Genomic DNA, 15,958 nt, shown 5'->3' with positions numbered 1-15,958 from the left:
TAAGCTTCTTTATAATTTATTGAGCATTGAGCAACAATGATAGTCTTCTTTGCTGACTTCTAACTGTCAGGAACGTGTTGTATATTGATGCATTGCAGTGGTAGTGAATACAAGAACATTCTATGTCCCACTTCCTTGATCAGACCATAGGACGTCAAACGTCTCAAATTACAAACAATACTCAAGTGGCAAAAGGACATTATTCATGTTTGCTCGCATACTTACAAAAGAGAAACAGTGACAAAAAAAAAAGAAACATGTTCACAAACAAGTTCCTCGTTAGTGTGAAAGCCCATGCCATGACTTGAACATTCTCAGTCCTTTGCCACTAGCCTGTCACACAGTGTTTTTGTTTGTGTGTGTTGTGTTAGTGTATATGTTGTCTTGTGTGTCATGGAGATAGTCGTCAATGAATCACTCATTTACAAATTTAGAGTGTAATGTGAGATATTTTGTTCAGCATGATGGCATTTAAAGAAAAACAAAAATAGCAGATTCGGTGATGAAAGTTTGAGCGATATCAGATTTCTGTGAGAGAGTTATTACCATCTAAATTGTCACTAGAGTCATATGGCATACATTTCAGTGGTCACCTGAAAATATTCCCTGGGGTCAGATGACACTGACCATACTACTTCATGCTTATGAGAATTATTATATGATGTGCTTCTAATTTGCAAAATTTGTCAAAACACCCCTTTTCCTGATATTATAACTCAAAGTTGAAATATCAAGGGTATTATATGACTTTACGCCTTAGGAACGGAGAAGTAGAGTTTCTTTGTACAAAAAAAAAAAAAAAAAATCATCATTATATTTTGGTCTGGTATTGAACAGAAGGAGGATTCTAAGCAAGTGATCACAAAGTAACATGATCAAGTCAGTTATTTTTAGGTCCCTGTATTACATGATATCAAGTTACTGACTGACATCGTAACTTTCGTGATGCATTTCTGCTCTCGCTCAAGCTTTCATTGACCTGTCAAATTGGTTTCTTCATATTCATTCAAAATTGCTTTTGTCTTTTCAGTTAAATTTCAATTTGGATCCATCCAGTTCACTGCAATTCTCTCATTATTTCACCACATACAAAGTAGATAGATAAGTTTTCGTTGGGTTTTACAAGCAATGTGAAAACCATCAAAAGAATACCAAGAAATTTTACCACCAAGAGTGGAATGAATGAGATGCAAAGTCCATATTTTATCCCCCTAAAACTCCCTTAAATTTTCATTTTGAATGATAATTTTAATTACATTAATGTCCCATGAAGTAATGATAATGATGATGCTTTATTGAATATGAATACCAAAATGATACGTATTTCTTATGGAAATGATTATCATTCTTGTCATTCAACTTTCGTCGCACATCCACAGTATACCATGGCCATGAGACGGGACGGCAACCGGCGGAACCACAACCAGATGACCCATTCCGAGCAAGAGGAGCAAAACGAGAGGAACAGGAATCGCTTGTCGGCCGGGTCCGCCAGTCTGGTCTGACTATGGCTCCTAGACCAGACTCTACGCTAGACACGCCGCTCTTTAAATATCTCTTGTTTGCCGCTGGTTTACAAAAAAAAAAACAAAGAAAAGAAATAGTTTTTGTTTATTGAAAGAAAAACATTAAAAAACAAATATATGAAATGTTGGATGTGTGAAACAAGCAAGATTGGGAAGCAGTCATCAGCTTTGCGCGTTTGTCTGGTCCAACTCCATCTCCTGGAATAGTATCACAATCTGGTCATCGTTGCTGCAGGTTGTTTTGACTCTTTGTTTGTTTGTATTTTTGTTCGTAGAGCTAGGAGAAATAAATATTTGAGTAATACTTCCAGCAGTGCGAGGCTGATGCATTGCTTAAATGTCACAGTTCTAGACAGCGGTATCGATCAACTGTTCTTCAAAATGCCATGCCCGAGGGGCACAGTCTGAAACAATTTTTGTGTGGAAGCCATTGTATTTGTGAGAATGCACTCTTTGCGATCAGAGGATCAATGTGGCTGCTGCGAGAAAAGACAGACGAGCGTTCCGATATCCACAAGAGTTCTTGGACTTTCGGGGGGAAAGGACCTGCATGAAAGCGACACGGGTCTTCATCCTACTTGTATTTCTGCTGTTTGGTTTTTCTGACATGAAGGACTACTTATATATAGGAGAATTTGTGCAGTTGAGAGGTCGACCAGAATGAGTTAAGTGAAGAACTATCAGTTTTTGTGTCTTTTTTTTTTCCCCCGCCATATCAGCCGCCAAATATTGTGTTCTTAAGATCAATGCATTTCCCTCTAATTTGGTTCAATCTACATAGTGTATCTATTTTAAAAGAACTTCACTTAAAATATGTTTGACCGTGTTTGGAAATTGTACAGTAGATGTATGTGGCTAATATCTCATTGATATTAGCAATTGAATTGTGTAGTTGTTAACCCATGAACTAATATACCATTCTTGATGAATGAGAGTACATGTACATTATGTGTAGTGCTGAACAACTGCACAGTCAGTCTTCTGTAATTTGCTGTCTAATTTTTCTTTGTTACTCACTTCAGCGGTTTGCTTTTGGCATCAAAGAACATAAAGTCTTTGGTTCATGCGACCAAAGCAGCACAAAATATCTTCATGGCGCATGCTGTGCGGCTTAAACTCACAGAAAATTTTCGTTGCCTGTCTTTTTTAAAGTACGAACTAGAATTTAAATGTAGCTTTGATCACAACACGTCTTGAAAGTTGATGGGACATTTTGCGGCGAAGTTGTGTTTGTATGCTGTACAGTCTTTGCTACATCTGGAGAAAGAAATACAAAACATTCCTTACATCAGCTCTACACAAGGTTCACGCATGTGATACTGATTAGCTTCTTTGATTTTCCCCAAAGTGCTATGCCTATCAGATTTAGTATTGTGCATACATGTACATGTGCTTGTCTTGCACTTGCTCAAACTGTTCAGGCAATTCAAGTGATTGGAAATGCTTATTTCTGTCTGCAAGGAGCAGGAAAAAAAAAAAATGTTTCTCACGAATGTATTCTTATTTTCAATGATATCATATGATATGAACAAAAAAGAAAAATAGAAATAAAAGAGAATACTATCATATTTATATATACATATAAAATTTCTATATTTTATAAAGGAATAATGTTCTGTACAAGACTTGGTGAATTGTGATCGCACTATGTGGTTATGTATAGGAAATGTAAGGATAGATTGTGTTGAAATACATATTTTGCTGTCTCTATGAATATTATGATGCACACATGTTACTCTCACTGCTTTTATCGCTTGTTGCAATGTGATAACGAGGGTACAGAGCATTGAAACTATTTCTAGAGTAGATCGCAATCATGGAACCTGTAAAGTGGCAAAATAAACTCTAACTTTGTAAGCTATAAGCTTTATAAGCTATATAAGTTTCGACCTTCAGAACTATTAGCAAATTTCGTGAGAATTTCTCACAAGACCCCACGAATGACATAACAGCAATCAAACAATTGAAGTATAATACATTTTTGTCATGATCAATATAGATATTTCACTTCTTGCATTTAAGCATCACTTTCATCTATAAATATCAACATTTTGAATGTGATTTTTATGCCTCCGCAACGAAGTGGCCGGAGGCATTATGTTTTCGGGTCGTCCGTCCGTCCGTCCGTCCGTACGTCCGTCCGTACGTCCGTCCGTACGTCCGTCCGTCCCGTTTTGTTTTTGTCGATATCTCAAGAACCGTGTGGTGGTTTTACATCAAACTTGGTATGAGGGTATATCCTTGGGGGATAATACTTTGTGTGGATTTTAGGGTCACAGGGTCAAAGGTCAAAGGTCATAGGTTATTTTGTGAAGAAAAAAAAATTGAAATTTCATGTTTTTCTCCATATCTCGCAAATGGTTCAAGGTATCTTCATGGAACTTAGTATATATGCTTGTACCGATGGGCAGTGATTATCTAGGGAAGTTGGGGGTCATGGGTCAAAGGTCAGGGGGGTCAAAGGTCAAGGTCAACTCCTCAAAATATCACTACTTTCCTTAAAATGCAATATGCCTGAAGGTTTTTTTTTTTTAAACTTGATGTATGGCATGTATTACCCAATATATATTTGTTTGGGGAAGTTTCTTGCCAAAAGGTCAAAGGTCAAAAGGTCAAAGGTCAAGTGAAAGTGCTAAATTGCGCTTTTTCCTCCATATCTCGAAAGTAACTCAAGGTATCATCATGAAACTTACATATTTATGCATGTTCAACCTAACAGTGATTCTCTTTGGAACTGTGAGGTCAAAGGTCAAAGGCCAGGTTTAGATAATGCTATTTTCCCATTTGATACTGAAATTATACTTTTTCTCAATACCTTGAAAATTACTCAATGCATAAACTTATAAAAGGGTCAAAAGTCAAGTAAAAATCATCAGTTCCCCAAATACCTGCACTCTGACATTTTAATCATTCATCCAATTGAACCTATTTTTAGGAAAGTGAACTTTCAGCACATTTGTGTCAAACCTGTCATTTTAATATTTTGCCAATTGTGTGAAACTGTCATCACACATTGTCAAGACATTGTACTATAGACCTATTAGGAGAACCATGCATTATGGCGGAGGCATATCAGTAGCCGTAGCGATATATCTAGTTTTTTTTCACTCTCCTGTGCACTCCTTGCCCAGTTTCCCTTCAATTGCATTTTATGCAAATACAATCATTACTACTAATTGTTCACATTTGACTAATAATGATATATCTCCTGCCAGCAACAGTGTGGATAAATAATCATTTGTAATTTAATAAAGAAAAGTGACAGCCATTGGCATATGTCACCATGAAACTACTATGAAAGCAAACCATTTTAAAGAAAAATACCACTTTCCCCTTTTTAAATAATTTTTTCAAGAGGGATAGAGATATTTGATGACGCCAATTTTGACCTCGAAAGATAAGATTTTTATGTGATACTAGAAATGCAGTGTCTTTTTGCATATTGCAAGTCAACCGCTGTGTGTGTGTGTTGCAGGCAGTTGTAAACAGATGCATAATAATGAATATTGACCTTGTGTTGATGTCAATCATGTCGATGCTGAGCTGTGGTGATTCTTTACAAATCGTACGTCTGTCTGGGCTAGTCTGGAACTGGGCCTAATTCGAGATATTTATACGTAGATTCACGTAGATGTTTATACTGCAATCGTATGAAACATTTTCATTGATGCCATTAGGCTATGTGTGACAATTGCAATTAACAGTTTTTGGAGACCATACACAATTTTCCTTCTTTTTTTGACTGTTCATTCCATCAACGTACCGGTAATCATGAAGAACGCTTTATGTGTGTAACACAAACCTCCATGTGTTGTTTCTGCCAATATTGCCTTGAGATCCAATTTGTTTTAAATCAGATAGCTTCACTGTTACTCACTGGAAAGAAATTGTGCTCACATATAGCATGTTGTCCCCACATATTGGCATTTATGTTTGTACACATGTAGCTTTTACAGTGCATAGTCTTAAGTGGCAAGGGTACCCTAGTTTTGCTTGCTTATAAGCTGACCTACCTAATCATGTTCTCTTATGGGAATTTTACTTCATTCATGATCAAATATTCTGGACCAGTGACAGAGAGATTCTCATGCGATGCAACTTTATTTAGCTGTAACTTTGCCATGGTTGTAGATGTACCATTAGATATCAGGGCATATATGCTTGCTATTAAGTATGAAAATATGAAATACTGAGTTCCTGTCGAATGATATAAAGTATGCCTTATTGCCAACGTTAAATGTTTTCTTCTTGGTGCTCAACATGCTTGCTGAAAATTTTGTTGTGGGTCTGTAGCCATTTAGGTCTGTGTCAACAACAACAATAGAGAAAAAGTGTGTGGTAAAAGAAAGAAGATGATGTTTTCAAATCGATGTACTATTGAAGTTGATCTTTATTTATATCTGATGGGACCAATACCAAAAGATGGTGGAGAGAGAGAGAGAGAGAGAGATGAACAACAATCAAGCATCCTTTAGTCCTTAGTTTGTGTCAATTTCTTCAAAAGTCTAGATAATTCAAGATTTTTTTTCCCTTTTCTTTTACAATTTCTCTCCCAGTTGCTTTTGAACCTTCGCCCTGATTCCCAGATATTCATCCTCAAGCGTGTCTAGCATGTATCATTTTCTCACATAATGTTAATGTGTAAGTTCATTTCAGTTTGCAAATTTTCTGAATTTTGCACTCTGGCAAACTAGCGTGAAATCGAAACACATGATTTTTTTTTTTTTTTCTTGAGACAGAGATATTACAATACGTACAGATCATACTCTCACTTGCAAAATTATAAATGAGGGAAGTCTGCTGAAATTGGCGGGCATGGAAGTCAAAATTACCATGATTGTTTTCACTCTGGTATGCAAGTGTGTGATACAATGTACCATGCACATGTCATCAAAGCATTTCTAATAAGCTCCAGTGCTACAATCTCTGATAGAATAAATTTTGATGATATTAAGATTACGTCACAACCTGTTGTTGGTACATTTGAGATTTAATGCCAACTCTCTGCACTTAAGCTTGCCAGCAACAACGTTCTCCAAAAATGGTTTTTCTCCATGCAAAATTCCCTTTCACTTTGCTAGAAGCAACATTTGAGACTGTGTGTAATTTGTCATTTCTAAAACAGAAAGTTGAATTTGGATGGATTCACATTCCGCATATACTGTATCAAAATGAGATACGACCAGCAAACTTTTGCTATTCTATATTCTTGCTTTGAGGACACGGGAACAATTTATATCCTTTTTTTAACATGTGAATTTGAAAGCCAGTAGGTGGCAGTTGCATTTTTTTTTTCTTTTTTTGCTCTGACTCTACTCTCAATATAATTTTTGACTGGTCATATACTAATTTTGTTTGTTTGTTTTGTATCTTCTGGATGATACATTTATTTGTGGTCACACTCATTTTGGAGTCAGAAACTTAGTCAAAATGACTTAGGATCACTAGTCAAAGTGACCCAGAGTGAATGTCTGTAAGAGGCTGCCTTTTGAGACTCCAACCTTTTTCTCCCTTTCATTCTTTCATAAGTTTTTAGGATTCTTATTTAATACACACTTTCGTGGCCACTTCTACCAAGTCATGTCATAGATGCTGTAATATAAAGACCAGACTTGCCTAACGTGATACCTTATGTTATAGAACTGCAAGTTAGATACAAGTTGTTGAAACATATTCCACTCCCAATACAGTGTACAGATTGTCGGAAGAAAGTCAGTATGGTAGTGTTTTCATTTATGATGGTTGTAAAACATATTTCCATGCATGGCAATTGTTCTTTTTTTTAAAAAATATATACGATGTCTTTTATGAACCATTACATTTAGACTTTTATGAAGAAGACATTCCTATTTATTCTATTTAAGAAAAAAAGAAAAACCTTTCCCCATATATAGCATTGTCCGTTGTCACAGACTTGAATAACTCAGATTCTGACTTGCGTTGAAAATCCTACGATGGATTTCCCTAAATCAAGTCATATGGAAAATTATTTCTGCGTCAAAGACTTGTGAAATAACATTTTTGCATGGAATGTACTTGTCCTGTCAATGTTTTTTGTAAAGCTACACCCTACTGAGTATGTCTGGAAGATGTAAAATTGCTGGTGACAGTTGGAGTTGGACAGAACTTCTCTAAAATAGCAGTCAGAAAGATTATGTAATGTTCTTTCCTATCATTTTCCCAACTTTAATATGGCTTTAATATGAGGAAAACTATTCACACATGCCAATTTTGTCAAAAAAGTTTCAAAGGGAAATACATGTGTCACATCTGAACAGATGATTTTGAGTTAGAGTACAATCTCGTGTGTACATAGATATACAAATTATACCTGTAATGTTGATCATGTCATTATACACTTTATTCATTCGATTTTAAAATGTAATGCAAATGTGTCTTGGACGTCAGTCTCAACCAGTACACTGCTCTCCTGTATACATTTCTACATATTTCCGTAGAAGTGCAATATTGTTATATTGAAGCATGACATTTTGGTCATTTGAAGGTGAATTTGCTATTTTTTTAAAAATAAATATTTGCAGACCTTTGTTGATGTTGTTTTCTTTTATATTAGGGTATTAATTTCTCAATTCTAGAATAAGATCGAAAGCCCAAGGTATTTACCCCTGTTGAAGTTGGTTCTAAATGTTGCTGGCTGAAAACAGGAATTGTCAAACGATATCATGCTCCCTGTGAAATGAAACTAATACTATCGATATCTATGTAAGTTCTTGTTTCTTCTCTTTAATACACCCCCCCCCCCCTTCCCGTACATAGGGTAGGTGATGGAATTTGCTACTGTCTCATTAACCAACAAAAACAAAAACAACAACCTTTTTTTGTGTATATTTCCTCCATGACCTTTATTGATTATGCTTGTTCTTGTTTCTTCTCTTTAATACACCCCCCCCCCCTTCCCGTATGTAGGGTAGGTGATGGAATTTACTACTGTCTCATTAACCAACAAAAACAACAACCTTTTCTTGTGTATATTTCGCCATGACCTTTTTTATTGATTATGCTGCATTGAATGTGTGGTAGGATTCCATGCCTTTTGTGTGCAATGCTACCTCTTTTGGGTCAAAGTTCATATGATACTCTTATCTGCATCTCTGTGGGGTTTTTTTTTTTTTTTCTGTGAAAAGTCTAGTCAGCAATGCTGCAATGATTATTACGTACATGATCCAAAACTTCAAAATGGAAATAAGAAAAAGCTGGAAAGTCCTTGTGTGCTTTGCGTCTGCGAGGGAAATTATGAGCTAGCGTCTGTACAGAAGTGGCTGCATGATACTTTGCTAGCGCTATTCAAAAAAGGCTTTGAGAAGTGTAATGTGGTGATGCGCAAGCCCACAAAATAACACAAATTCATAAATATTGATGACTGTGTATACAATGATTTTTTTTTTAATAATTCTTTATTCGAATTTCGTTCAATTTCATATCACAGAAACATTAATAGAAACGAAAAAACATACAAAGACAAACTGCATTATACACACACATTGTACAAAATAACGTCAATCTTACACTTTATGTGATGAAATGTTCACTCTTGGTATCACACACACACACACACACACACACACACACACACACACACACATTTCCCTGTCGTGGTCTCTGTACTGTTCCTCCAAGAATGCTTGTGCTCAAAGATTCACAGATTATTTCAGATTTTGAGTGTCTGGTTTAAAATATGCAAGGCCTCCAATTTATATTGAAGGGGGGATTTGTCTCCCCACTCACAAGAAGTACATGTACTTCTACTGGAAGGGGAACATACAGTCATTCTATGTGGAATATTTTACGGTACCGGTATGGAGAGTTTTTTTGTTTAAATTTTATTTATTTTTTTTTTTCTGGGGGGGGGGGGGGCAAAAACGCTGACAGAAATATAGAACATGCAAGTGCTTATTTTTTGTTTTCTTGGGGATATATTAAGATATATGTAAAGGAATACTATCTACAAAATTATGAACTGGTGACATTCACTGAAATCGCCAACCCCCAGAAAGAAAAAAATAAATAAATATGATAATCATGCAAAAGTGTCCGCTTTTAGAAATAATTTGTAATAATGCACTCAGCTCGTAACCTGCTTCTAAATATCTGAAGCCAGTTGAGGAAACAACCATTTTGTTTTTAACACGTGATCTTTAAAAGTTATCTCAATTCAAGCTGATGGCAACCATACTTTTTCTTTTTCCATTTACCCATGTACCCTCAGGGTGGAAAGTTAGGATATTATGTCATTTTTACCTCATTCATATCCTCAATTTTCATTCTTTTTTTTTAAACCTGCTGCAGATCATGAAGTTGTCACGAGTTTTTAATCATTTCCGAATGAGTTTAAAAGTGCCTTTCAAATTAATCATCTTGTTGAGAAAAATTACAGGCAACCCTTCAATATATTTCTCTCTTTCCCTCTCTTATGTTGAGGGTTGGAGGTTAAAGAACATTTTTTTTGTATGTCTCATAACAAACTATGTATTTGTGAGAGTATGATGCCGTTGCCGTGACGTTAAAGTCAGTGTTTGTTTTAAAGTCAACGTTGGTTTTGTGATATTAGAGCAGTGTGGCAAATGCATCCTGGGGCTGCTATCTTTGTGATGTTTCTACTATACTCCCCTTAAAGATGATCAGCTGTTGTGTTTCGTTTGCCAAAGCAGTGGTGCAAAAATCGAAGGAGAAATGAGTCTTTATCGCACCCATGTGGACTAAGCAGTAGGCGACTTGTCGAGTATGAATTGTCAATACATTCTGTTGCCATTTTGATTGTATATAGATTCTTGTATGTATTTGTGTTGAAATGATTATGGCTGTAAATACTCATTTCCTATTTTGCACAGAATATATTGTAAAGAAAAAAAAATTACTTTGCAAATGAGTAACTTCAAACACATGATATACTGTTGAGTAATACTACAACATTTCTCTGTTCTTGTCTGTTATAGTTACAAGGTAGAGATCAGCACAATTTTTATGCATAAATGATTAAAATATGGTACAAACTTGAAATTATTTTGACTTGTTTCCTTTATATTTGTGTCGTCCTTCCTAGTACACCTTTACCTTCTTTGAATCCTGAAAAAAAAAAGCCCTGATATTTGACAGGTAATCATTTTGAGTGTCTCAGTGATATACAAGGAAACCTTAATATAATGAAGACCTAAAAACCATGACAATTACCTTGTTATATCAGATTTCTCAGTGTATCCAGGTGCAAAAAGTGTCACGGTGGAGTGGAATTTATTCAAGATAGAAGACATTTTTCCTTTTTCGTGTCAGTAGTTACGTTCAGGGCCCCATTTCATAAAAGATGTTAAGATAGCAACTCTTGCTGGAATGGTAACTTCCCACAGCAACAGCCAATCTGGAAGCTGGGTTCTTATCATTACCATGACAATTGCCACTCCAGCAATGGATAGCTATTTTCAAGGATAAGCTCATAGTTTAGCACCGTGTAGATGCACCCATTAATAGCTAACTTTGAAGTTAACTAGAAGATATCTCGGGGTTTCATAGTGCCCTATCCACGAGCCGTGGGGGGGGGGGGGGGGGTCTCCACTCGTAGTTAAGCATCTTGTGGACAGAACTTGAAGATAAGTGTAGTTATGGGGGCCAGTGAGCCTATCCTCGAGGATACAGTGGACTCCTGTTATGACGAAGTCCTCGGGACTGGCAGTTTTCTTTCGTTATATCGAAATTTCATGATATAAACCTAACAAATAAACAATAAAAAACAGAGAACCGATGATGTTGCCGCCAGAATTTTTTATTTCGCAGTAACCGGAATTTCGTTATGAGGAGAGTGCTCTATAGCTACTTTTGAGGATAAGCTTCGTCCTGTAAATGTGCATCGTAGTAAGGGGGCCAGAGCTTATCCTCGAGGTTAAGGATCACCGTCCGAACATATTGTAACTAGTGTTCCCTCATCTCTCGACGTTCTTTTAACTTTGTTTTGTCTTTTTCCAAAAGCTTGCTCTTTCTCTCTCATCTGATGTGGAAGTGTTTCCCAAAGTAGTGCCTGCTTATTATATGTGTTTGTGTCTGTCTGTCTGTCCTTGAGTGTTGTAGCAAATTTGAGGAGAAAATCACTTGTCACAATATTCCCTCCTAGACTCAGACACAAGTGTGAACAGTCTATGATACAAGGATATACATTGTATAAGCATTGCTATTCTCATGCGATTAGAATTTTACACTGAGCGGCTCAAAAACAAACATCGTATTTACAGGTTCTTAAATTCATGCTGCACAATTGCCTAAATGTATGTTCTCTCCAAATCCACAAAAAATTGACATTTCCTTTCATTTACTACTGTGCACTTAATACTACTGTGCCACATGCGTACCGTTGTATACACATCACGCTTCAATTACACAAGCACACACATTTGATTGCAGAACACACACACACACACAATCCATTACAAAAAGCTGCTTGCATATACACACACAGACATATTTATCATCAGCTGACAAAATGTACAATTCAACCCATTCAAAATGCACATAAAATAAACATTCAATATGAAGATATTTTTGCGGTCTTAAGAATTCACGCCAGCCAAGAGTAGCACGAATCTGCGAAAATGAATGTACCAAAAATATCTCTGCATTCACAGTAAACACACAGCATACCGATGGTGAAACGAGAATAAACACTCTTGACCCATCCACGCAAAGAATGCAAACGACACGATATCTCTGAGGTCTTACAGTTTAATCTCCATCTGGACATGAACCAATGTATGTACAAAAAACAGTCATCATAATCCTTGCATATAAATAGATCCTTATTTTGTCCTGGTGGTGTATTTTCATTTTTTTTTTCAGAAAAGTTGTAATATATATTCTGTTATTGCTACTATAATATCTTATGCAAAACTAAAGCAGAATCATCAAATATTCAGTCTTTTTTTGTTTCATCATCTCTTTTTCTTCTTTTCTTTTTTTGTTTTGGTGAGAAAAATATATCATCAGTATGTACAAAATTTCATCCATCCTTCCTAATTCTCACTGCACAGTTTTATAAAAATTGCCAGTCCTAAAAATGCTGTTCAAAAGAGTGTTTTCCACTTCATAAAACATCTACGCTACCACACCAGATTTTAAAAAACAGACGGCCCACGACATGCTCGTCAAAAAAAAAAAAAAATGACCAGGGCCGGCTTTCTCACCAAGACACCTTCATAATTTCGGGAATTTCTCGCTTGTTAACACTCTCAATCATCTGCAAATAAATGGACGAGTTGCCCATCGCAATGCATCACTAATAGAGAAAAGCTGTGGTGGCTATAATTGGCACTGCATCTCTGTACTGGACTCTACCACTGTAGGTTTAACCCACTATATGCTGCTCACTTAGCGGGACCAAATCTGATAACATAAATAAAACAAACAAAAAACAAAAACAATATAAGGAGGCGGAGAGAGATTTATGTGAAATATCTAACTACAAAATTTCATTTTTCTCACACTAGTTCATAAGCCCTTAATTCTTCTTGAATTACATTTCTTCATCAAACATATATTGTTCCATTTTTTTTTTTCCATTTCACTTATGGCTTTTAATTTTTTGGGGAAAAATATTGAGAGCAAAATGCATGCATGTTGCGTACTTGGTGTGGCAAGTAAGAAAGGGAAGTGCTACATATATCATACGAAATAAAGAAATTCAAAACCATACATTCCCAGATGAAGTTGATAATAAGAAAAGGGGGAAAAGTGCTTTCTGGTAGTTGAAATACATTGTATTCAATGCACTGGAGGATATTACGGATATTAAACTCACTCTACCACAGAATAAAATGACAAGCTAAACCAGTAATTTTTTTTTCCATTTTTTCCCCCCCAGAAAAGTATTATGAAAAATTCTCTTACTACAGAAATGGACCTGGCCTGCTGGCATGATACAAATTTGAAGAGCACCTAATGGATTTAAAACAGGGTGTAAAAAAAAATATAATTTCCAATACACAAAGTTGCTAGGTTAATATGCAGCCTATTCAATGGCTGCTGGGGAATTGAGGTGACATTCCCTAATAACCATGGCAGCCATAATGCCCATTAAACAGCAGAGAAGCACGTTGCTGTATTTTTCCCTAGCGTTGACTGCTTCTGAATTTTGCTCTTAAAAACTGTGACATTCTCATTTCAAGATCATGTTTGCATAAAACTTTCTGCTACTTTCTTTTTTCTACCCGTTTGCATTATCATAGTTTCACAAATTCAAATCTCTACTTTGCATTCAAACAAAATTTGCAGATGGATTAAATGGGCAGAAAATAATCAATTTGGTATCATTTGAATGAGAAATGTGCACAGATTTAGATAATAAATGAGTATATATATATATCATTTTAAAATAAATCTGCACCACTGATTATTCCAAGTGCTCAATAAATATTTCACTGTTGCAATACTGAAATGAAGACGCAAAAATACATGGATGGGGCTACGAAGTCATTTAGCGGCAACATGAATATAAACATTGCATTCTTTATAAACCAAACTTTACATAATGCAATACAGAAAAAAAAAAAAAAAACATTGAAAATTTTACTGTTTGCTTGAAATTGTCACACCAAGCCAACCATCCCACAAAATGATGATACACGTCAAAAAGAACATTTTCTGGACATTTTACAGGTACAATATTGCCGTGATAAGAATAATTGATATTTCACCTCAACAAGTAATGCTGCCATTACAGGCTATACAGACAAACTTAACATTTCTTTATTAAATAGACGCAAGCCAAATTTCACATGAGAACGGCCAATCATCACGAGTTGTAATAAATGTTAGGGCTTTGTTCGACATACTCCTAGTCATCTTTGTATGATTAAATATGAATATCAGAACTGATCAATTTTTATAGGACAATGAGAGATCCTGCATACTGGAGCTAACATCGTTCACATCATAGAAACCTGGGAGTAGGCAGAAGGGATGAGGGAGGGGGGAGGGGGGGGGGTGTAATGGGGGCGAAAAGATATAGAATTGCATGCATGAATACTGAAGACGCCTATTCTTTTCCTCTCGCAAACACACACATACACACACACACATACACACAGAAGCTGAAATCCCTTTACAAGCAAGTGAAATACAGGAGATCGGTGTGTATGAACTTCACACACTTCATAAACACCCATCTGGGGACACAACAAACAAAGAGAAATCCTCACATTAATTCACCATTACTATCACCCCTCCAATTACCAACCACGTGATAACTCATCATTCCCTTCCCCCCCCCCCCCCTTATCTTCCCTTTACTTATGCCTGCAGAGTCTCTATCTCATTAAAAGTTTGAAATTGGGTTTTATCTAAAACTCTATTTTACAAAGTGATTAAAAAGAAATCATTAACAAGCAGATAACTGTTTTCATAAATATGTGTACTGGAGGGACGTACTGCATCGAACAAACCTGAAAATATGCGACAAAGACGAAAAGATGTCGAACTTGTGCCGACAGTTTTTTGCGGTGGATTAGTTTCTATACTTTGAAAGGGCTCGTGTGCAAGTCAATGGGGAAGAATGCAAACGAGTATCTAAGCCCGGTCGCAGCCAGCTTGACACACTCAAAAATGTACGTACCAACGGCACGGAGTACGCACCGACAATTTGACAACGTGCAATGCCTCTCTTCACATTCTGACACAGTGTCTGTGTGCATAAATGCAAACACAAATACACACACACACACACATGCACATACACACATGCACACAAACTCACACACTCAAACACACACAGACACACACTCATATCACTCACATATATATATATATACGCACACATATATACTGTGTCATCTAACTCAATATGTCCCTGTGTCCAGATCTGTCTCTAACTATCTAATTCTGGTATACACACTGACAAAATGAAAGAAAGAGTTTATTCTTTTTTCAGATATATACACATACATATAATAAATGGCACACACTCCAGGAGAAAAAAAAAAAAACGACGACGACAACAAATAAACACACTTTCATTCAAAATGGCATCTAATCCATAGCTGAATTCTCATACGGGATGCTTTGGATAGCCACCAAAGTTGGCACAAATAAAGGCTGTTGTGTTCTTGAAAAATCCCTGAACACCATCAGATTCATAACCCTCATAATAAAAAGTCTTGAGGTCATGGATCATTTCAGAGCTAGTGCAAAAGGAAATGCCCTCAAAATAATTAATTAAAAAAACCCCAAACTAATGACAATTTTGGGGTGCCTAATATTTTTGCAGGTTGGGTGGATGAGAAAGTATTTCGACATTAAAACTTTCAAAATTTTGGCAATAAATTCTAGTTGTTCAAATAAGAATCTTGACAAGACAACGCACCAGCAGGATTCAAAATTTTGGGACAAAGGTCACAGTGTTGACGTCACATCCACTGAAGTCCATAACACACTTTAAG

The 15,958-nt window shown here is 36.1% G+C and overlaps 1 protein-coding gene across 1 annotated transcript in view; it reads left to right on the top strand.

Moving 5' to 3' along the window:
* Positions 1-1,505, top strand: part of LOC140232339 (protein tweety homolog 1-A-like) — a 118,472-nt gene extending 116,967 nt beyond the window's left edge. The window contains exon 15 of the mRNA XM_072312469.1: positions 1,380-1,505. Coding sequence (XP_072168570.1) covers positions 1,380-1,505 — 126 coding nt within the window. The remainder of the gene's footprint in view (positions 1-1,379) is intronic.
* Positions 1,506-15,958: the final 14,453 nt, after the last annotated feature.

This window comes from Diadema setosum, chromosome 8 (assembly GCF_964275005.1).
Source record: "Diadema setosum chromosome 8, eeDiaSeto1, whole genome shotgun sequence".
Taxonomy (NCBI): Eukaryota; Metazoa; Echinodermata; class Echinoidea; order Diadematoida; family Diadematidae; genus Diadema; species Diadema setosum.
This window is presented reverse-complemented; position numbering and strand designations above follow the sequence as displayed.